At 48.0% G+C, this 23,365-nt stretch overlaps 1 protein-coding gene across 4 annotated transcripts in view; it reads right to left on the bottom strand.

Annotated features, from left to right (window-relative positions):
- The window catches only part of SLC15A2 (solute carrier family 15 member 2), a 144,937-nt gene extending 122,893 nt beyond the window's left edge, over window positions 1-22,044 (bottom strand). The window contains exons 1-4 of one of the 4 annotated variants that reach the window (XM_060261865.1): window positions 22,027-22,044; window positions 20,288-20,330; window positions 19,341-19,429; window positions 1,560-1,606 (exon numbers count right to left, since the gene is read on the bottom strand). In XM_060261865.1, the coding sequence (XP_060117848.1) occupies window positions 1,560-1,606; window positions 19,341-19,404 (111 nt within the window). In that variant the 5' untranslated portion in view covers window positions 19,405-19,429; window positions 20,288-20,330; window positions 22,027-22,044. Of the gene's footprint in view, window positions 1-1,559; window positions 1,910-19,340; window positions 19,524-20,287; window positions 20,331-22,026 lie in introns of those variants that run through there. The other 3 variants (XM_060261866.1, XM_060261864.1, XM_060261867.1) reach the window with 3 other exon arrangements.
- Window positions 22,045-23,365: the final 1,321 nt, after the last annotated feature.

Raw genomic sequence — 23,365 nt, 5'->3', positions numbered from 1 at the left:
AGACTTCTGGTGGGCAACAGTAAAAACAAGATACTGTTAGACATCATAAGAGTGAAATGATTAGGGATAAAAGAATAAAATGATAAAACATCAAATGAACTACCATCACTAATAGAATACAACACAGTAAATAGCAGTAGGGTTGCCAACCTTTGAGCAGGATTTCACAGAATTACAGCTGCTCTCCAGATTACATATATCAGTTTCCCTGTAGAAAATGGCAGCTTCAGAGAGTTAGCTCTATGGCATTATGCTCCACTGATATACTTCCCTTTCCCAAACTCCACCCTCCCCAGACTCCACCCCCTAATCTCCAGGTTGAGTGTTTTCAGGGGGAGGGCCTCACTGCTTCCACTGTCCTTTCTTGAACTGTATTGCTGAGAGAGAAACTGCAAGCAACCTTGAGAAGCTGCTAGCTATAGCAAGTATTGGCTAGGATAGACTAGTAAGGTTTTTTGTTTCTGTCTTTCTTGTTTGTCTGTACACCTTCGAGAGAAAGCCCAGTCTCTAGTAACCTCTAACCTTGCCTATGAAGGGGATACACAAACTGAGGCAGCACATGCTGTGAAATGTGGTCACAGGTACCTGTTTGGACATCACTGATTATGAGCAATATATCTACTCCTCTCTATACCTAATTAATTAAATTTGTATTTAAAACGTTTTGGTGTTTTATATTTTTCAGTTAATTTCCTATTAAACTCTTATCTTTTTAGTCATTCAGAAGCTGAGAGCTCTATAATATGCCAGTACACAATCGCTCTCCCAATCTCTCCTTTTTTAAAAACCTCAAATTGGCAAGCACCAACAAGGCTACCTCTCACAACTGCCATATCAGTGCCCAGCCTCTTTGTAAAATGTTTGCCTTTTAAAAATGTACTTCTCATCTATGCTATTTTCAGAAAGTTCACATATTTGTCTAGCCCTTGCTTGAGTGCATTGTGATGAATTGCAAGGCTATTTGGCAACTAGTAAACCAGCTTTCTTGCCCATTATATCATGGGAACATGATATAACTCCTAAGGGTGCTGGATTGGGGTAAGTACTAATATAGTGCTAGGAATAAAATCTGTGTTTTTCTAATAAACTAGAAAAGCCTGGAAATGTTGCCATTGGAGAGCAAAGAAAATAAAAGTAAAGGATGTTTTTAAAGTGCAGCAGTGGGCACTTGTCAAATGACTGTAGAATTTAGGAACTGAGCAAAGACCGTGTCCATTGCCTCCTTCATCCGCATTATATACCATTCTCTTTTACTTCAATGAGAAAATGTTTACAATACCTTTTCCTGGCAAAAAACAAGAAGTGGTGATGTAATTCCCAAAGAAACCATTGGCTCTTTGCCCTCCTTGTTTGTCTGAGCTGTCTTTTTAGCAGTTTCACCAGGTTAGCGAGAGAGGATTTCATTTTTGAACTTTTTAATGCTAATTCCAACATTAGGCAAGAAGCAGTAGTTGTCTATCTGAGGCAGAGCACGCCAGAGAGTGGGTTGAGAGAAAGCTCTCCAGAATTTTCTTGGGCAGTTAAAAGAAGGAAAAAACAAAGCCAGCTGCAATACTTACTGGGGATTTTTTCTCAGGAAGGCAAATACTTTTTGGAGGATTCTCTCCTGTAGGGATAAAAGGAGACGTATTTTCCTTAGATTCTTTTTTCTGTGAGAGGTCCATCCCGTTTTTTCACTTTGCCTCTCACACACAGCAGTTTGCTGTCATGGTGAGTTGGCTGGGAAGATTTCCAACCCGTGTGGCTCGGAGTTTAGTTCAGATTTAAGTTAACCCTGATTGTGCACATTTCTGCTGTGCTGGAGGAGGACAGTGATATCACGAGGGATAAGAGCAAAGATGAGGCAGACTGAGTGAACTACCCTTCAATTACTAAGGTCATATGGCTGTCCTCGGCACCTGTGGGTAGGGCTGTTGAGTTGCTTTGACACACTTCAGGTATTCTGAGTAGACGGTGGTTGAGCTAAGCGCGATGCGGACTGAACAATAATCCCTGTTCCAAATGCTGGAACTCATAATCAGGTGCGAGATTTGTGGCTTTGGGCCATCTCTGCTATAATAGTAGGCTTATTCTACGGGAACCACAGGCATCCCCGCCTATTTGAAAGCAACTGGCTGAAGCAAAATGATGCATTCAGCTCCATGCAGCTTACACTTTGCTTTCAGCTGCTCATTTGCTCTGGAGACTTTTGCTCCTTAAAAGGTTCTGGTGTCTGGCAACTAAATCGTTTCTCAGTGAGTTTGCTAAAAGAAGAGCAAGATGTAAGAGTAATAAACGCATATGTATTTATATATGTATAAGAAATACATTTACATAGGTAAATTTACATATGTGTAATAAATAAATGTGAAAAATTTACTGTGTTCTCTTCTAAGTCTTGTGAGGAAAACCCCCCTTACAGAACATCGTAATCACCAGCTTGGTTGCCAGAGCACCTGGAGAAGTGACTCGCACACGTCTGGCCAGAGAGTGCGAGCAAACCTATCCAGGGGTGAAAGGGATTTATGCAGTACAAGCAGCCGTAACGCTACAAAGGCACTCAAGACTGGTACAAGAGTGCCCATCAGGAGAATGGAAGACTTCCCGTCGTTCCGAATGGCGTCCATCACAGCCATGGAGCGGAAGAGACTGCGCCGCCAGGAGCTATCCAGGCGAACAGTTTTGAAGCGCTGACCATAGAATCCACTGTGGAGGGCTAACACCACATGCAGCCATCTTCCTACCAGGCTTAACTCCATTCCAGCGAAGCAGATGGCTCACGTACACATCAGATTTCACCTGTGCCTGCAAGCAATCTACCCACCCCAGGAGTGGCTAATTGTCCAACCGCCACTTTCTTTGTTTAATGGAACTCAAGACAAAGACTGGTGCCAGGGAGAAGACAGAAGAAGAGGAAGACCATCTTCAGCCAGAGCCAAGTTCCTTTGTGTAAACTGGGTGTTACCTAGGCCCTTTTAGATAAGTCTAATAGTCTTAAGTATCTCCCCACCCAGTAATCTCTTCTGTTCTTCTCCCCAACTGTCATTTTGGAGCCTTCCCCGGGTCCATTTCAATCTGAAAGTTCACTCAGGTATCCAGGATCCAAGTCTGTTCATTGGTCAGAAATGGGCACCCAATTAGGTGACACCAATGGACTTCCTATTGGCTGTCGCAGTAGTCCAGCCCTTATGGTCACTGCGAAACCTCCCCTTTTTGGGAGGTCATGCATCAGCTGACCACCTTCCTCCTCCCTCGTACCTCCCATCCCCTAAGGGCTCAAGAGTGTCCTTATAACCTGTGGACTAGCTACCCACAGGTGTGCTTCTAGCAGTATCCCAATTCCGCTGCATAGATCCATCCCCGATTCCTGATCAGTTTTGGGTCCCCTCTCCCACTTCCTCGCTCGTCGCCACTGGAGCCTTTCTTGAAGACTACGATCGGTAAATATCACCCTGTTTGTCTACCCATGTGTTCCTCTATCTCTCTATCTATTTTTCCTAGGACTGTATGTGTGATTTTATGAGTATTTTATCTTGTATGGAAGCCTATACTTTTCTTAATACATTTTAATTGTTTTACTTAATTAGAGTCCCTAATATTTTAAGCATTACTTTCTGAATGTGGAATCCTGCATACACAGGTAAAAGATCCTGACTAAGCCAGGTGCCCACCTGACAATTCCCCAACCTCGTTTTGAGGGCATTTTGGCTTTCAGTCTCGCCTATTTAGCTTTCATCCATGCAGAAACTGATGCTAGTGTAGGTGTATTTCATTCACTCAGACCTTAATGACATAAGAGTACAGAAAATCAGGAATGAAAGACCTAAGTTAGGCACCAATAATTATAAATAAATACAAATATTAAAAATGTCCACCAGACAGAGCCCATGTGGCAATAAAATGAAGTAGAAAATAGAGTAGGTCAAAATATTATAGTCTCAAACCCTTCGCTTCTAGACATATGGTAAGAACTCAGTGACAGATGCAGTAATTTCAGGAGACTTGTCAGATAGCAAGAAAACTGGGTCATTATTGGTCATAGATTTTGCAGAAGGGGCCATAACACCAGATTGGGCCAGATTGCACCAAATCTGTCATCTGACTTTAACCCATACCTGCCACAGCAGAGATTCATTCAATGCACAAGGCTTCCTTGTCACTGCATTTGTGTTTGTGAGAGGCTGTAAACAGGGCCATATATTTAGGTTTTTGGATTTATAGCCTGACGTATTTTCATAGGTTTAAATAGCAACTGTGCTATCCAAAAAGACCCTGAGTGTTTTCCCACATAGCTTACCTCGGAGCGACGTCCCTCTTCACCGCACAGCGTCTGCGCGGATTTCGCACCAACTGCTCCGCATAACCAGGAAGAGCCGCGGCTTTTGCATCACAGATGTAAACTGGTTTTTAGCGGTTTACATCTGCGACACAAAAGCCGCGGCTCTTCCTGGTTATGCGGAGCAGTTGGTGCGAAATCCACGCAGACGCTGCGCAGTGAAGAGGGACGTCGCTCCGAGGCAAGCTATGTGGGAAAACGCTCCCTGTTTCTGAGAGGTTTATAATTTGAGCAAATAGAGAAAAATAATGAATGGAATAAAGATTATGGTATTTGCGAGAGGGGAAAGAAGTTAAACTACTATAATAACAGAGAGAATAAAAATGTATCTGAACTGTCTAGCCTATTGCTATGTACTACTCCAAAATTTGGAGTAATTTGCCCACATTACCACAAATACTTCTACATTGCACTGTAGTCAAATTCTCCTCATCCATTCCACTGTTAGCTCAATTTTAAATTTTAGCTCAAAATTAAAACATCTCACTGCATCTTTACTCTCAGAACAAATAAAATTTTAAAGAAAAATTATCCTGATATTTTTCAAGAAATTTAACTCAGAGCATTCATGTGTTTGTGGGGGAGGAGAGTAGGAGTGAAGCGCATGTGACTGACAGGCCTATAAGAAATGCTGTTAGAACAGCTGCTGAGCCTGCTAACAATTTTAGGTATATTTTTGGTTCTTGGTTATAGTTAACTATTTTATATATTGTCACCATTGCTGTGGCAGCTGCTACTAATATACATTTGATCACTTCAGTTCTCAGTGCTAAACTTCTTCAGTCATAGAGAGGAACAGAAATGCATCCACTGACTTAGGAGTGCCAGCCTCCAAGTAGGACTTGTGTATTCCACAAAAGGACAGTTCATCTCCAGACTACAGTGATCAGTTCCTCTGGACAAAACTGATGTTTTGGAGGTTGGACTGTAATATTATACCCCTGAGGTCCTGTCATCCCCAGACTCCATCACCTAATATCCGGGAGTTTCCCAATTTGGATCAGTCCACCCTCCCCCATCTCCTGCCAGTGGTGAGGACAGACCAAGCAACCTGCCACTGGCTTCACCCTGACATCTATTCTCCCTTTTTCACAATACAAGAACTCGTGGGCATTTAATGAAATTGCTGAGCAGTCGGGTTAGAACGGATAAAAGGAAGTACTTCTTCACCCAAAGGGTGGTTAACATGTGGAATTCACTGCCACAGGACGTGGTGGCGGCTACAAGCATAGCCAGCTTCAAGAGGGGGTTAGATAAAAATATGGAGCAGAGGTCCATCAGTGGCTATTAGCAACAGTGTGTATATATATGATGATGTGGAGGAGCCTATGAATGTACCCTTAAATGGACACAGGAGTTTGCTGTAGACGTTTGACTGAACTTCAGTGATGTGGGCAGTGGGTACAATTTGACTCCCCTCTATGCATGTTCTATGAAACAGCAGACTACCATTTGAAGAGAGCTAAAGATGCTGGGTTCTGATCAATGTTTTTGTTATATAGGACCTTTTGTGTATAGGACCTTTTCTCCCTGGAAAAAGAGGTGCTGGAACTTTCAAGAGGGAAATGGAGAAACACAAGGGTGCCTCTCATGAACCTTTAATCCTTTTTTGTGTGCTACAGCCACAAGTTGTCCTAAGGAGGTAAATATCTTCCCCAGCAGCACTTCTGGTCTTTTTGAAGGTTTCCACTAGCTGTTATAAATTGACAGTTATAGCAATAATCAGGCCTGGCACGTCTGAGTAGGCCAGGTAGGTGGCCACCTAGGGTGGCTACCTGGCCTATAGGGGTGCTGGGCACCCCCTCCCCTCTCCCTGCAGGTGGCCCCAGCAGCCTATGGAGTAGGCTGAGCCACCAGTGCAGATAAAACCAGCTGGCAGCAAGAGACGGGGTGGCAGGAAGGGAGCACCTAGGGTTGCCAAGTCCAATTCAAGAAATGTCTGGGGACTTTGGGGGTGGAGCCAGGAGACTTTGGGGGTGGAGCCAGGAGACTTTGGGGGGTGGAGCCAGGAGACATTGGGGGTGGAGCTAAGATCAAGGCTGTGACAAGCGTAATTGAACTCCAAAGGGAGTTCTGGCCATCACATTTAAAAAGACTGCACACCTTTTCAATGCCTTCCTCTTTTAGGGCTCATAGAATTGGGCCCCCTGGTCCAATCTTTTTGAAACTTGGGGGATGTTTTGTGGAAAGGCACTAGATGCTATACCAAAAATTTGGTGCCTCTACCCCAAAAAACGGGCCCCCCCAGAGGCCCAGATACCCGCGGATCAAATCTCCATGATTTTCTATGGGAATAAATCTCCATAGGGAATAATAGAGTTCCCAGCAGACATTTCCCTCCCCTCCCCCCGCTTTCTGATGACCCTGAAGCGGGGGAAGGGCCTCCAAACCGGGGGATCCCCTGCCCCCACCTGGGGATTGGCAACCCTAGGAGCTCCACACCTGCCTCTTCCTGTTCACTCCTGCCTCCTTCCTGCTGCCACATCGCCTCTTTGCCTGCCTTCACTGGCAGTTGAAGGAGCTGGGAGCAAACAGGAACGGGGTGACGGGTGCACTCCAACGCACCAACTGGGCCCATTGCCATGCTCGGGTGGGGGGTGAAGGGTGCGCAGTGGGGTGGAGGGGCACGCCTTGCCTGGAGCACCAGCCTAGTGCCGGCACCCTAGCACCGACACTGGCAATAATATCTAAACTAAAAAGACAATTCACATATGGCAATTTAAAAAAAGGCTGCCTTATCCCAGAGGCAGAACGACACATTCAATACTATACAGCTGCTGTAGAATATGGCCGCCCAATATTAAGTTTTCCCTCTCACTCTTGTAATGTAATGTTGAGACTGCATTGTGATAGCATCGCAATGTGAATTTTCCCACCAGCAATCTATATCATTGGCTGCCACAGGCAGAAGTGGGGGGGAAACACTATGATGACATCACAACAAAAAGTTAATGTGCTCCATTGGGACATGTCTGCAGGTTGTTTGTGTGCCACGACTCGAGTGTTTCCCAAAACAGAGAAATTAGCAGGTCTTTCACCCCCATGTCAGGGCCCTAATGCGATTCTCCTCCAACTATAAACTGCTGTTAATTACCAAGAAACACTGAGTAAATCCATTCATTAATCTCCCACCATCTTCTCTAGTTTGGCCCTAAGTGAGGCCCAATTAATTAGCAAATTGAGTAACAATGGTAAGAAATTGGTATGGGTGAAAAAAAATTACTTATAGTGATGTAATGTAAATCTAGGTCTTGAAGGCAAGATGGAGAAGTCGGCTCATTGCTGGGCCTTAACTGCTTGAGAGTGCTGTAATATCTCATGTGGCAACTTTCTATAACAGTAAAACTTCTTCCTGGAGGAGTCATGCTGCTATGAAAAGTCTACAACATGGCCTTCGTGTGGTGACATGCCACATGGAACTGCCTCTGTGCTACCAATTGTTTATATTTCAGTGGGGATGTTTGCTAATAAATATACACAAGACATGTTATTAAATACCTGTACTAGTCAGGGATGGAATTCTAGCAGGAGCTCCTTTGCATATTAGGCCACACCCCCTGATGTAGCCAATCCTCCAAGAGCTTACAAAAAAAGAGCCTTTTAAGTTCTTGAAGGATTGGCAACACCAGGGGTGCGGCCTAATATGCAAAGGAGCTCCTGCTAGAATTCCATTCCCTAGTTAGGATCATGAGTGTTAAACCGTTAATTCACCGTTTCAAATTCCCCATTTCAAATATGACCTCAACTGAAAGGGGATAATGAGTTACAAAGCCTTCATTCACCATCTCAAATTCACCACTTCAAATATGACGTAGGCCGATACTGGCAAAGAGGGATGAGCACAAGGCTCGCACAGCTATTTGAGTGTCCACATTGTGGAGAAGGCTAGCACAGACATTTAGTTCCTACTTCCCGCCTTGCCTTTTTTTCTCCGGCAGCTGCAGCTGGCTATCATTGAGAGAACAGATCACAATGGTAAGGAGGGTTTCGGTCTGAACCCACTGCCACTGGCATCCTGTTCCCAGGAAGGGTTGACTGTTTGTGCACTGCAATCCTCCCACAGTCACCTTGGGTTGTGGAGCTCATGTCCCATGAACACTTTGCCAGTGGGATGACCTCACTTGGCAAAGTGATGTGCCCCGACATTACCCAAGCAAGAGTAAGCGACAGGTAGCTCTTCAATGCTGCCCAGACCCCCCCAACACACCTTGCCAGCAGGTGTGCTGAAAGGCCATAGTGGCTCGAGATAAGAGTTCCACTGCTATGTCGACAATGACCACTGGCCAGACTAGGATGCCGCAGTGTCCCAAACCTGAGGGTGCCATGGCTCATGCCGCCATAATGTGTTGCACACATGCACTACATATTCTTGACAGTGGCCCAATACTCTGTGCCTGGGAAGTGCCCTGCCCATAAAAGGTGCAGGTTGCTGGTGGTCAGGAATCACTCCTTATATAAGGGGAGGTGGCTGAGAGTCAGGGCCCAAAGGGAACGAAGAGAGGAAAAAACAGAGAAAGAAAAGGTAATGGAAAGACCACCCAAACTTTAGGACAAGTCCCTGGCAAAGATCTTGGCCATGTGGTAACGGCAATCACCTTGACAGAGGGCATAATGACAGTCAGGCCCTGTGGCCTACTTGCATTGCTACAACAACAGTCATGAAAAGGACAAGTTGCCATGGGAACTTGGACTCTGCTAGCCTGCTGTGCCCAGTGCCTGCCCTGCCCCCAGAATCACCCTGGCTATGGTGTGGTCAAAAAGGGATAAGTCTCGATCCCCAAAGCAAAGGGATGCATCATGGACCTTTGATGGGCAAAGTTGCACACAACCTCAACCTAAGCTCTGAAGCCCACCACCCCCAGGCTGCTCCTCCAACACTGCAACTTCAGTGACATCAGTGACTGAAACTGACCGCTACACATGTCCCATGCCCAGGAAGAATCTGCCAAGTTGCCAAGTGCAGGTAGTGGTGCGAATGATGCAGGCTATGTGCTGTGCCATGGGATCTGTGAAAGTTCCCCAAGTCACCTTACCCATATGTGATGCTGACAAGCTCAGACTGTGGCCTGGAAGGAAGACAAGTCACCCTGAGAACTAAGAGGACTCTATTGGCCTGCCATGCCTGCCCAGTTCTGTGAGAGAAAGAGGATAGCTCCAAAACAATCTTTTCTGGGCATATTTGGCCACTGACCTATGGCCACTCCCCACGGTGTGCCCCCCTCCAAAAGGAGAATCACACAACAGCACTTACTGTCTTGGGGGTCACCACCAGCTTCCAATGTCCCGTTCCCAGAAAGGATCCGACTGCCTGGCACAGATTACATGGGGCAATTTACACAGGCTATTTCCAGTGCCTGGGATCACTCCAAGTCCCCTAAATTAGTCTGAAGAAGTGATACGGTGATGAGTCACATCTGACAAATACTATTACTTGCTACAGGAAGCACTAGGGTTCTTCTGGGTAAGGTTGATGTTGTTTGGGTTGGCTGTGTGACAAGTCCAACCCTACCCAGCAGAGGCAGCCATCCTCCCAGTCAAGTGCCAGGAGCACAATCTGTGGGTTGCATGCTGGGGTCACCCAGAGAGGAAAAGGAATGGTGGGACATGTAGGAGAATGACTGTGTTGTGTCCTAGGCTCAAATGGGAGAACTGTTACTTGGGAGGGAAGCCGAACAAGCCAGAGCTTGAACTCCACACCAGGGTTCCAGAGAAGTCCTAAGCGTGCCCAATCAGGGGAAGGTGAAACATAACTAGCCAATCAACATCCAGGCTCATACTGTACCCTGATAGGCCCTTAGGGCCCTGTAAATAGCCAATCCGTGTAGATAGTTAAGGACCAATCAGAAGGGGGCAAGAATTGTATAAAGGAGCGGGAAGTTTGAACAGGGGTGTTCCTGAAGTAAAGCTGAAATCACTTTCCAACTCTGGTCTCTTACTGCGCCGACCCCAGTACTTTACACTGGCGACGAGGATGGGATGCCAGTAAGAACCAGCAACAGAACCAGGAACACGGAAAGGTGGCTAAATCCGAGCCATCTGGGTCCACACCTCCGCTCTGCGCACACCCCTGCTCGCAAGCCGCCCAGACGCGCTGCCAAGAATGGAGGCTCCAGCCAACCTCCTACAGCCCTTTAGCATCGATCGCCCCGAGCTGTGGGACTCGTGGGTCGAAGGCTTCCAGTCATACCTGGCCTTCCGGAAGATTACAGAGGCCACCATGCAGAGAGCTCTGCTTATAAGTATGTGTGGCACGGAGACCGTGGACTTAGCCAGGGCTCTTCTCCAACCCAGGAAGCTCTCAGAGACGCCGGTGGATGACATCATTAGTGCTCTGGAGAAGTACTTTCTGCCCCAGCCAACCAAGCTCACCCGGCACTGGGACTTCCGACAAAGGACACAGAAGGCAGGCGAAACCGCCATGGCGTTCTTAACAAGCCTGCACCGAGTGGCAAGCCGATGCAGTTTCGCAGACCTCAACGAAGCCCTTCTCGACCAGTTTGTATGAGGCTTGAGGGACGAAAAACTAGTGCGGAAACTCCTGTCCCTCTCTGATTGCAACTTAACAAAGGCAATTGACGTGGCCACCAGCTGGGAGAAGGGCAGATCATCAGAGCCACGGGCGACAAGACAGGCTGCAGCACACCAGATCAACCCTGAACCATCTACTGAGGACTCGGACGAGGACAGAGCTCTACAAACCGGTTATCGTTCAGCAGGAAGGAAAACCACCCACGTCCCACAAGGCATGAGACACAAGACACCACCTGCATGTGCAAGTTGCGGGGGCCAGCATGAGCGGAAGACCTGCCGATTCCGGAATGTCACCTGTCGACTCTGCAACAAGGAAGGCCACATTGCCTGTGCCTGTAGATCCAAATCCCAAGCACGTGGCCCACAAAGATCTGCGCACTCCGAAGGCCAGCCAGACTTCGAGATCGACGCTCTCCATGCCCACTGATACCCGGTACAGTACCTACCCTCGCCAGTCAGGCCCTCAAAAATCCGGGTCAATGTAGGGATCGGGGGGGTGCCCTGCCAAATGGAGGTGGACTCTGGGTCAGCATCATCTATCATAGCGGCAGAGACATTTTTTAAAATTCCTACCAGGCTGAGGCCTCGTCTCAGGGACCCGGGGTTTACCTTAGTGGACTTCCAGAAAAATAAGGTGCCTATCTTGGGAGTGGGACCGGTCCCAGTCCAATACAAGGGGTTCAAAAGCCAGCTGCAGGTGCTAGTAGTCAAGAACCACCTTACAAACCTTTTGGGTCTCGACTGGTTCAAGCCCCTGGGACTAGAGATCAGGGGGGTCAATAAGACTGTCGGAGTGGACTTTAACAAGCTTTGCGAAGAGTTCCCGGCCATTTTTTATGGCACCTTGGGCTGCTACACAGGTCACCCGGTCTCACTACACCTCGATCCCACAGTGCAGCCTATTAGGCTTAGAGCGCGGCGAGTTCCATTCGCGCTCAAACCTAAAATTGAGGAAAAACTGGATAAACTGATTGCACAGGGAATACTAGAGCCTGTCACCCACGCAACCTGGGAAACTCCCATCGTGACCCCAGTCAAGCCCAGTGGGGAGGTGTGGATTTGTGCAGACTATAAGCGCAAGCTTCGAGACATTCAGAACGAGTGGTGGACCAAGCTTGCAGAGAGAACCCAGCTGTGTGCAGACACTGGTGATTTAAGAGGGTTCTACAAAGCCCTGAAGGCGGTATATGGTCCATCATATCAGGCTCAGAGTCCCTTGCGTAGTGCAGACGGCCAAGTGCTCCTCACAGACAAGGCATCCATACTGAACCGGTGGTCGGAGTATTTTCAGGTTCTCTTCAGTGCCAATCGCGTAGTTCAAGATTCAGCAATCCACCTCACCCCACTTCAACCAGTGAAAACAGAGCTGGATGAGATCCCCACCCTAGAAGAGACTGTTAAAGCCATCAAGCAACTGAAAAGTGGCAAGGCAGCGGGAGTTGATGGAATCCCACCAGAGATCTGGAAGCATGGGGGCACAGTACTACATAGCACACTTCACAAAGTACTTGTCACCTGCTGGGAACAAGGCAAACTACCACAGGACTTTCGTGATGCAATCATCATCACTCTACACAAGAACAAAGGGGAAAAGTCAGACTGCTCCAACTACCGGGGGATAACCCTGCTCTCCATCGCAGGCAAAATCCTTGCTAGAATACTCCTGAACAGACTGGTGCCCACCATTGCAGAAGAACTCCTCCCAGAGAGCCAGTGCGGCTTCAGAGCTAACAGGAGCACCACCGACATGGTATTTGTTCTCAGGCAGCTCCAAGAGAAATGCAGGGAACAGAACAAGGGTCTATATGTGACTTTTGTCGACCTTACCAAAGCTTTCGATACCGTTAGCAGGAGAGGCCTGTGGCAAATCTTGGAACGTTTAGGATGTCCCCCAAGGTTCCTCAGCATGATCATCCAGCTACATGAAGACCAGCGAGGCCAAGTCAGACACTGCAACGACCTCTCGGAGCCCTTCCCAATAGGCACAGGTGTAAAGCAAGGCTGCGTTCTCACGCCAACTCTCTTTACGATCTTCTTTAGCATGATGCGTCAAAGAGCCGCAGTAGATCTAGATGATGACGATGGTGTCTACATCCGCTATCGCACCGATGGCAGCCTGTTCAACCTGAGGCGACTAAAGGCTCACTCCAAGACAATGGAAAAACTTATCTGAGAGCTACTGTTTGCTGATGATGCTGCACTTGTCTCCCACTCGGTATCAGCTCTGCAGCATATGACGTCCTGCTTTGCAGAGGCTGCCAAGCTATTCGGCCTAGAAGTTAGTCTGAAGAAGACAGAAGTTCTCCACCAGCCTGCACCCCAGGAAGATTATCACGCTCCCTGCATCACTGTGGGTGAATCAGTTCTGAAGACAGTCCAGCAGTTCAGCTACCTGGGGTGCATCATCTCCTCAGATGCCAAGATAGACAAGGAGATTGACAACAGGCTGGCAAAGGCAAACCATGCATTTGGCCAACTGCACAAAAGAGTGTGGAGCAACAAGCATCTGAAAAAAGGCACAAAGATCAATGTTTACAAAGCGGTTGTGATGACAACCCTCATGTACGGCTCCGAATCGTGGGTTTTATACCGTCATCACCTGCGACTCCTTGAGCGTTTTCATCAGCGCTGCCTTCGCACCATCCTCAACATCCACTGGAGTGACTTTGTGACCAACACTGAAGTCCTCAAGAGGGCGGAGGTTACAAGCATCGAGGCACTGCTGTTGAAGACGCAGCTGCGCTGGGCAGGGCATATTTCTAGGATGGAAAACCACCGCCTTCCCAAGATTGCTCTGTATGGCAAACTTTCCACCGGCCATCGAAATAGAGGGGCACCAAAGAAGAGGTACAAGGACTCCATGAAGAAATCCCTTGGCACCTGTCGCATCAACCATCACCAGTGGTCTGACCTAGCCTCAGATCGCAAAGCATGGAGGCACACCATCCACCAGGCTGTCTCTTCCTTTGAGAACGCACGCATAGCTGGTCTTGAGGACAAAAGGAGATTGAGGAAGAATTGCACTGCTACAGCACCAACCCCAAATCAGACTTTTCCCTGCAGCCACTGTGGCTGTATCTGCCTGTCCCGCATTGGTCTTGTCAGCCACCAGCGAGCCTGCAGCAGACGTGGACTACTGCACCCTTCTTAAATCTTCGTTCGTGAAGTCAAGCCAAGAGAGAGAGAGAAGTGCACCCTCAACAAGGCTCTTCAGGCCCACGCATACCCTATGCCCATCGTCAGCCACGTTCTAGCCACCCTAGCCGGCGCAAAATTTTTTGCCAAGTTGGACTTGGCCCAAGCTTACCAACAGCTGCCGGTGGATGACGCCACGGCCAACGCCCAAACAATTGTGACCCACCGGGGGGGCCTTTAGAGTAAAGCGATTGCAATTTGGTGTGAGTGTGGCTCCGGGGTTGTTCCAGGAACTAATGGACTCTCTTTTAAAAGGACTTCCCGGAGTCACTCCATTCTTCGATGATGTGCTGATCACGGCAGCCTTGCCTGAAGAATTCGCCGCCCGCCTTAGAGGAGTCCTACAACGTTTTGAAACAGCCGGCCTCAAAATCAAACTGGAGAAGTGCCTCCTGGGCTTGGGTCGGGTGGAATTCCTGGGGTTCTCCATCGATGCCCAGGGGGTCCACCTCTCCGACGCCAAGCTGTGAGCCATCAGAGATGCTCCAGCGCCCTCCAACAAGCAAGAACTCCAGGCCTTCCTCGTCCTCCTAAATTTTTACCATGCTTTTCTTCCCCACAAGGCAGCGGTGGCCGAACCCCTGCACCAGCTTCTAGACAAGAACCGACCCTGGGCGTGTGGCCGCCAGCACGCTAAAGCCTTCCAGGATATCAAGGGCCTCCTGATGTCCAACTCCGTCCTTGCCCATTTCGATGAGACCCTGCCCTTGGTCCTTGCATGCGATGCATCCCCTTATGGCGTTGGGGCAGTTCTGGGCCACCGACTCCCTGATGGGACCGAAGTCCCTATCGCGTACTACTCGCAGACCCTCTCTTCGGCGGAGCAGAACTACGCCAAGGTCGACAAAGAAGGGTTGGCTGTCGTGGCCGGCGTCAAAAAATTCCATGATTACATCTACGGCCGGCCCTTTACCCTCTATACAGACCACAAACCCCTCTTGGGCCTCTTTGCATCAGACCGGAAGACCCCTCAGGTGTTGTCCCCACGGGTCCTCTGTTGGTCCATTTTTCTAGCCGGCTACACTTACACCCTAGTGCATCGCCCGGGCAAGGCAATGGGCCATGCTGACGCCCTGAGCCGCTTGCCCTTGCCTGACGTGGATCCAGATCCAGCCCCGGCTCATCAGATCCTACTGATGGACATGCTTCCGGACAGGCCATTGCTTGCCCACGACGTTGCTGCCCGCTCCACTCATGATCCAGTCCTCTCCCGTGTCTTGGACTGGGTGGGGAGGGGGTGGCCCAAGGGCTCGACTGGGCCAGAATTTACTCCGTTTGCAGCCAGGAAAGACGAACTATCCACCCACAAAGGCTGCCTACTATGGGGCAACAGAGTCGTCATCCCCAAACCCTTGCAAGACCGAGTCCTGAGAGCCCTGCACGAGGCACACCCGGGCATAGTCCGCATGAAGGCTCTTGCACGGAGCTATGTCTGGTGGCCCGGCCTTGATGCAGAAATTGAGGCTTGGGTTAAAAGGTGCCTGACGTGCCAGGTGTCAAGGCCTGACCCCCCCACATGGCCCAGTGCAATCATGGGAATCCACCAAAACCCCCTGGTCAAGACTGCATATGGACTTTGCTGGCCCCTTCCATGGGCGGACTCTACTCATACTAGTGGATTCATACTCCAAGTGGTTGGAGGTGGTCCAGGTGCCCTCGCCATCATCGCAGGCAACCATCAGGGCTCTGAGGACCATCTTTGCAACCCACGGTTTGCCGGAGACCATCGTCACCGACAATGGCACAGCATTCACGTCCGCAGTGTTCCAGGACTTCTTGGCCAGGAACCTCATCAGGCACATTCGCTCTGCCCCGTTTCATCCAGCCACCAACGGCCAGGCAGAGCGGATGGTGCGCCCGGCAAAGGAGGCCTTGAACCGTCTGGGCCCCTCAGACTGGCCAAAAGACATGGCGTGTTTCCTAATAGCCTACCGGACCACACCCACCACCTCCACAGGTCACAGTCCAGCAGAACTCCTCATGGGCTGCCGCATCAGCACCCTGCTGGACAAGCTGCACCCTGACCGAGCCCCAAACAGGCGACCAGCGCCGGAACACCTTAAAGCCCCCAGAGGGTTCTACCCAGGTGAGACAGTGTGGGCATGGAACTATGCCACCACTGGCCCCGCCTGGCTCCCTGGAAAGGTGGACCACGTCACCGGACCAGTCTCCTATGCAGTGACCTTGGAGGGTGGACATCTCCTGAGGTGACACATCGACCAACTCCGGGGTCGCCTGTCTGCCGGGGAGCCAAGGTCGGAGGCTCTGGATCCGGACAACGTAAGTCCCCGAGAGCCTGACACAGAACAGGGTTCCATGGAGCCCGCTTCGGCCCAGCAGGAGGACCGCGCAGGGTTCGACCGCGCAGCTGAACCCCTGGTCTCCCGGGACCGCCGTCCCAGATGTCTCCAGCTCTGCAGTAGCGGAACCACCAACCGAGTCGGAACGCCCAGTCCCTTCGGAGCTCCGACACGAGACACGAGACCGCCGCCCTCCGGCATATCTCCAGGACTATGTCACCTGATAGCTGGAACTATGTGGGGAGGGGTGTTGTGTCCTAGGCTCAAATGGGAGAACTGTTACTTGGGAGGGAAGCCGAACAAGCCAGAGCTTGAACTCCACACCAGGGTTCCAGAGAAGTCCTAAGCGTGCCCAATCAGGGGAAGGTGAAACATAAGCAGCCAATCAACATCCAGGCTCATACTGTACCCTGATAGGCCCTTAGGGCCCTCTAAATAGCCAATCCGTGTAGATAGTTAAGGACCAATCAGAAGGGGGCAAGAATTGTATAAAGGAGCGGGAAGTTTGAACAGGGGTGTTCCTGAAGTAAAACTTGCTGAAATCACTTTCCGACTCTGGTCTCTTACTGCGCCGACCCCAGTACTTTACAGACTGGAAGCCATGATTTTACTGCATCGGGTCCAGAGCAGGGTAGCCCAACAGGGGGAGGTTGACCTTCAGAAAGGACAATTCATCCACCCTGGCCAGGTCCAGGTGGGAGGGCAGGAAAGGAGATGGATGGCCATGCTAGCAAGGTCTGGCCATATGACACAATCGCACGCCTCATACTCAAGGAAGTCAGAATAGGCAACTCAGGGGACTCCACAAGGTACACCCTTATCCCTGACCATTACCTCTACGGAACCCTCTACTATAGCATGGCTAACACCCCCCAGGCACTGCTCCTGACCTCCCGCTTCACAACTGACAACCAGAACTGGGGATTCTGGCTCACCTGGCTTTTATCAGGCTGTGCACCCTCCTCCATCCTCTCCTGCTCCTCGCACTCCTCCTCTCCTCCCCTACTGTTGCCTCTGGCCGTGTCCATTACTCTGAAACCCACACACTTCATGGCAGAGGTCACACTTCCACTGAATTAGTTGCATGTTATAGAAAGTGACACTGCCCTTGATGCAGGGATCACACATGCAGCCCAGTTTGTACTCCCACTCCTCGCTGATATGATGCAACTTCTCATTAATGCTTGCTCACAACCTGTCTGCCAAGGCCCTGACCCATGGAAGAACTGGCATACTCTCAGGGCCTGGCTGCACCAGGGGATCCAGTGCTCATTCCAGCCATGGAATGAAGGAGATATTGAGGAAAACTCAGCATGGGTTCTGTAAGGGAAGATCTTGTCTCACTAACCTATTAGAGTTCTTTGAGGGGGTGAAAAAACATGTGGACAAAGGGGACCCAATAGATGTTGTTTACTTTGAATTCCAGAAAGCTTTTGATAAAGCTCCACATCAAAGGCTCCTTAGTAAGCTCGAGAGTCATGGAGTAAAAGGAGAGGTCCTCTTGTGGATCAAAAACTGGCTAATTAATAGGAAGCAGAGAGTGCGTATAAATGGGCAATTTTCGCAGTGGAAGATCATAAGCATTGGGGTGCTGCAGGCAGAGGCGTCACTAGGGTGGGTTGCACCCTGGGGTGTAACTGATTCAAGTCACCCCCCCATTGGGCATCACCCCTTTTGGAGGGCTGCGTCACCCCCTCCGCACACAACTCTGCCCACTTCACATTGCCCCTCCCTCATCCACCCTCTGGTCACATGACCAGCCCCCTCTGGTCACGTGACCAGCCCCCGTAATCCAACCCCGTTGGAGTTTTGGAAGCCCACCCCCCCATGCACAGAAAGTAAGCAACTCACCAACACGGCACCGGTTTGGGAAGCCCCTCCGCCCCCCCACCCCCCAGGCACACAGAAAACAGGCAGGACTCACTCAGCAGAGGCACCGTTGGAGTTTTGGAAGCCCAGCCCCCCCCCCCCCATGCACAGAAAGCAAGCAACTCGGCGGCAGCGTGAGCTGGGAAGCTCAGCCAGCCAGCCCGCCCACTCACCCCCGCTGAACAGAATGCTGATCCCCTTGTGGTAGAGGCGGCAGCGCGGCCCCGGTTTCAGAATCCCGGCCAGCCCACACAGCAGCAGCGTTCTAGTCCCAGGGCCAGCCCCTTCCTGTTGGGGGGGGCATGAGTCAGTGCCTGGGGCCAATGAGAATGCTCTGGGGGAGGGCCGATGGCCCCCTTGGCCCCGCCCTAGTGACGCCGCTGGCTGCAGGGCTCAGTACTGGGTCCCATACTCTTTAACTTGTCCATTAATGATTTGGAGTTGGGAGTGAGCAGTGAAGTGGCCAAGTTTGCAGAGGACACTAAATTGTTCAGAGTGGTGAAAACCAGGGATTATTGTGAGGCACTCCAAAGGGATCTGTCGAGGCTGGGGGAGTGGGCGTCAACGTGGCAGATGAGGTTCAATGTGGCCAAGTGCAAAGTAATGCACATTGGGGTCAAAAATCCTAACTATAAGTGAGTGCAAAATCGGTCTCGGTTAAATGCAAGATAACCATAGCGGCCATCCATCCACATAATGTGTAAGCAGCATGCAAATTGCACATGTACAGTCTCTTTTCTTCTCCAGTTAGACATATTCAGTCTGTTGAAGAGTATGGAGACATCACCATGCATAAATCCGTCTTGAAGATGTCACAAGTCTCCCTTTTGTTTTTGCTGCATTTTTTGAAATGCCAAAGAAATAATTGGCCCTGCTGGATTATTTTTTCATTGTAGCCTCATGATTGGACCCAGCACTTCTTTTGGGACAATACAACACAAGGAATCTATCTGTGGGGGGAGAAGAACTGCACATACGCAAATAAATACCTGTGCAGAACAGTACAACCTACAAAAGTAAAATGGGAAGCTTATTTGCCTTGGCGCTCCATAGGCAGAAGGAAAGTGGCCCTGTAGTACAGACATTCAAATAACAAGGGCGGGGTTGGGAATCCCAGAACAATCACTGACCTCTTTGCTTCTCTTGTCTTCTGTTGATGGTGCTGTCTTCCTCGGCCATTTCTGCAGTTTTCATTGGACCATGCAAATTCAGTTCTGTGCTAGCAAAGGAAGATTTCCTTTGAGACACTCTGACTAGCACTCCTCGAGGCTTGTTAATATTTTACTTACTGTATTGACCCCTTGACTACATAGACTATAAGGCACTGCCACACACATCCCTCTTTCCTAGCTCAAGTTTTTTTTAAAAATCTACATTCACTGAGGTTACTGATTCTCAGCACGGTCAAAATCAAAAACCCTGAACAGACAAGCTGCATTTGAGTTTAAATGTAGGCTATTGAGGAAAAGGCTTGGCGTGCCTTTAAGCTTTCATTTCTTCAGAAATCACCATTAGTTACAGCAGTGGTAGTTTTGAAAAGGTTTGTTATTAGTATGATTATTGAGGAAACAGGATGTTTGCTTCAGATTAATTAGGCCCAACTCAATGCCTGGTGTAAATTGTCACAGTTTCCTTGGGTTGAATGGAATTATGCCATTTTGCACCAATGGAGGTTCAGATCTTTCATTTTTCCATGTGATAGTCATTAATTCTGAGAGAAGACCAACTTCTTTCAGTTTTAACAGGCTAGCTTTTATTTCTGTTCTTAAAAAAAAAAATGTTGCTCTCACTCATCATATTCACTTCAGGCACGCATGGAAAACATATTGTGAAATGTTTATAACATAAATGTTATTGTCATCCGTGTTATTCATTTTATTTATTTAAAAGCATTTCTAGGCTACCTTTTGACCCAATTCAGAGTCCCCAAGGCAATAACATTAAAACATTTAAAACAGCATTTAAAACACACACACACACACACTTTAAATGATTAAACAAAACACATGAATACACAACCAGGGCCATGGGATAACAAGTTAGCAAAAGAATGCCAAACGAAACAAAAAGTCTTTACCTGCTGGTGGAAGACAACAGTTGAAGGAGTCAAATGAATCTCACTGAGAAGGGCGTTCCAAAATTTCAGCCCCATGATCAAAAAGGCCCTTTTTGGTAGGGCTGCCAGGCCTCCACTATCTGATACTCCAAGTAGCAGCAGGACAAAAATGATTTTAAAAAAATCATTGTCATGTGTGCCATGACATCACTTCTGGAGAAAACCCAAAAGTGATATTGAGTAGCTCTAGGAATCACTGGAAACTCTGGTGTTACCACAGCATTTCTGCCAATTCCTAGAACGACTCAATGGCACTTCTGGGTCTCCATGGAAGTGATGTCATGTCACTAGTGACATCACATCCCCCTCATGTCCCTGCCAGTTGCCAAGCATAGTCTGGCAAACCTATTTTCTACCCATCCATCTAGCCTCAGAAGGTGGGGACACATGAACAAGGCATTTGAAGGTGACTGGAGTGGTTTGTTGGGAGTAGGTGCTCCTGAAGTTATGCTGGCCTCATGCCATATAGGGTTTTAAAAGTCAATACCAGCACCTTGAATTGCACCTGTGAGAAACTTGTGAACCAGTCAGAATTGCCAGCTCTCCTGCTATGATGGGATACCATCCACCAGCAACCTGCTCTTCCTGCCACTGTTCCTTCATGACATCAGCGGAGAATGGGACCACGGAGGTAAGGAAACTGCGAAATGACACTCTCACTCCGTGTAGAGAAAAAAATATACAATTGTATTCAATATGAGTTCAGTCTTTTCCAGAACATATCCAAAACATATCCTCTTGTAAATATCTCAATGGTACAGACAAAAAAACCGTCTTGTGCGCAACACTCCTACTGTCCAAACAATACAAAATTAATTAAAGTTTTGGATATGTTTTGGAAAAGATTGAATACATATTGAATACAATTGTGTATATTTTTTCTACATGGAGTGAGAGTGTAATTTCACTGTTCCTTCTGGAGGCAGAATATATATATTTTTTTAATTACCAGTGCCACATGCAATGTAACATCACTTCCAAGAAAACCCTGGGACAGACATCATGCTACTCTACAAATTGCTGGAAACTCTTGTGTTACCAAAGAATTTCTTGTGATTTCTACACTGATATAACATTACTTCTGCTTTCCCCCATTAGTGATGTTAACTCATATACAGTACTAGCAGCCCCCAGTGTCTACACACCCCATCTCACACCAGGGGGAAGCCATTGGTTGGCAACCTGAAAGATCAGTATGAATGGAACAAGACTGGAGTGCTATGGTCCCTATCACAAATAGGTGGAGGGGTGAGACGGAGAGAGTGCAGCATGGCTAAGATGAGAGCTTTTTTCCTGGAGGCAACATCTGCACAAAATGCAATTCTGCAATCTCTTTATGGAAATAAAATTCTCAAAAAATGTTTAAAAGTTCATGAAGGGCACCAGTGTGTTTCTCCTTAATTTCCCTCTTGAGAGTTCTGGCGACTTTTTCTCCAGGAAAAAAGCCCTGGCTAAGACCTCTTGGCAGTGCTGTTGCTGAGTTAAGATATGAACATGGACTTCCTAATTTAGAGTTTAGAACCAAACTATAGGAGATGCTGTTTGATTCTTAAAAGCAAGTGTAGGGTTGGGTACCTGCAAGAATTTATAGCACTCCAGTCAGGCATTTTCAGCTAGGGACAGCACTGGTGGTGGGAAGAGATTTCCCTTTCCCCAACACTGCAACCCCACTGTTATTGTTAGAAATATATATATCTTACCTCACTGTATTTCAGGGCAGCTTACTTCCGTCTTCTGTCTTGGTCCCCTTGCAAGAGGAGGAATGGGAGGGAAGCATAAGTGCAATCAAGCTACTCACTGGATTCCATTGGAGACAAAACCCTATCTACTGGTAACAGAAGAGATAGACGGTGAACATTGAAGGATATATCTGTTTTGTTGTTCACCTCAGGGTTGAAAACTGACACCTCCCAAGTCCTCCTTTAATCTCACTCTTTAATGGGATGGATCTACCAGATCTGTAAAAGAATCATCTGCCTTTCCATCCACAAGGTTTGGCAGCAATGGAAAAAAAAAATAATCCAAAGTTCAATGCAATAAAACCTAAGTAAAAATATTAAAATAGTAAAACTGCAAAATGGCTACACAGCAACAAAAAATAAAAGCTACTAAGTCAAGCTTATACTAATATAGGAATAAAAAGACAGCCACAATCTGTACAGGAGATAACCAAAGCATGGATGGCAACCACAAAGCCTGTGTAGTGACTTTTCCCTCAGTAAAGTCAAATACGAAGCACAGATTTGTTTTAAGTAAACAGGGGGTTGTTTTTAAAGATAACAAATGCCAAATCTATGTAGCAACTTTTCCCTCAATAGAGGGCAATCTGAGCACGAATATGTATTAAGTAAATAAGTGTTTTTGAAGAGAAAAATTGCAACATCTGTGTAGTGACTTTTCCCTCAGTAAAAGAAAATCTGAGTAAAAATATGTATCATGTTACTAAGGGCTTTATATAAAGCAATACACCATGTGGGAATCTGAGTTTTTCTTTCTGAGAAAACCTCATACCCTGCACCACATTTCACAAATCATACAGAACAGCTAACATCAAAATGGTTAAAACAATGTGATGACTTAGTTCTTAGTGAAGTTTGCAGGTTTGCCAGCTTCCAGGTGGGGACTGGAGTTCTCTCAGAATTACACCTGGCTTCCTGATTACAAAGATCAACTCCCTTAGCTGCTTCCTCCCCAAACCCACTCTCCTCAACCTCCACTCCCAAATCTCCAGGAATTTCCCAAACCATAGTTGGCAACACTAGATGAGCTCCAAAAGCAAGCTGCAATTCTCTCACAGGAGGGTCGCAAGGTCAGGAAGAGGAAGAGAAACAGGCTGAGCTGGGAGAGAAAGCTCTGGATAGCGTAATGACAGGTTTGGGTTTGTTTCTGCATGATGTATGCATTTATCATGAAATACCAATATAATGCTTGAGTCCACAACATAATTTTATCCAGGGCAGAGAAAGGAGTGGGATAAAAGTCAAATAAATAAATAAGCTTTCATGTGCAAGCACACTTCTTCAGATAAAGATTCATTGT

The sequence above is a fragment of the Heteronotia binoei genome, chromosome 21, assembly GCF_032191835.1.
Source record: "Heteronotia binoei isolate CCM8104 ecotype False Entrance Well chromosome 21, APGP_CSIRO_Hbin_v1, whole genome shotgun sequence".
NCBI classification, from domain to species: Eukaryota; Metazoa; Chordata; class Lepidosauria; order Squamata; family Gekkonidae; genus Heteronotia; species Heteronotia binoei.
Note: the sequence above shows the minus strand (reverse complement) of the source record. Positions and strands in the feature narration are given on the sequence as shown.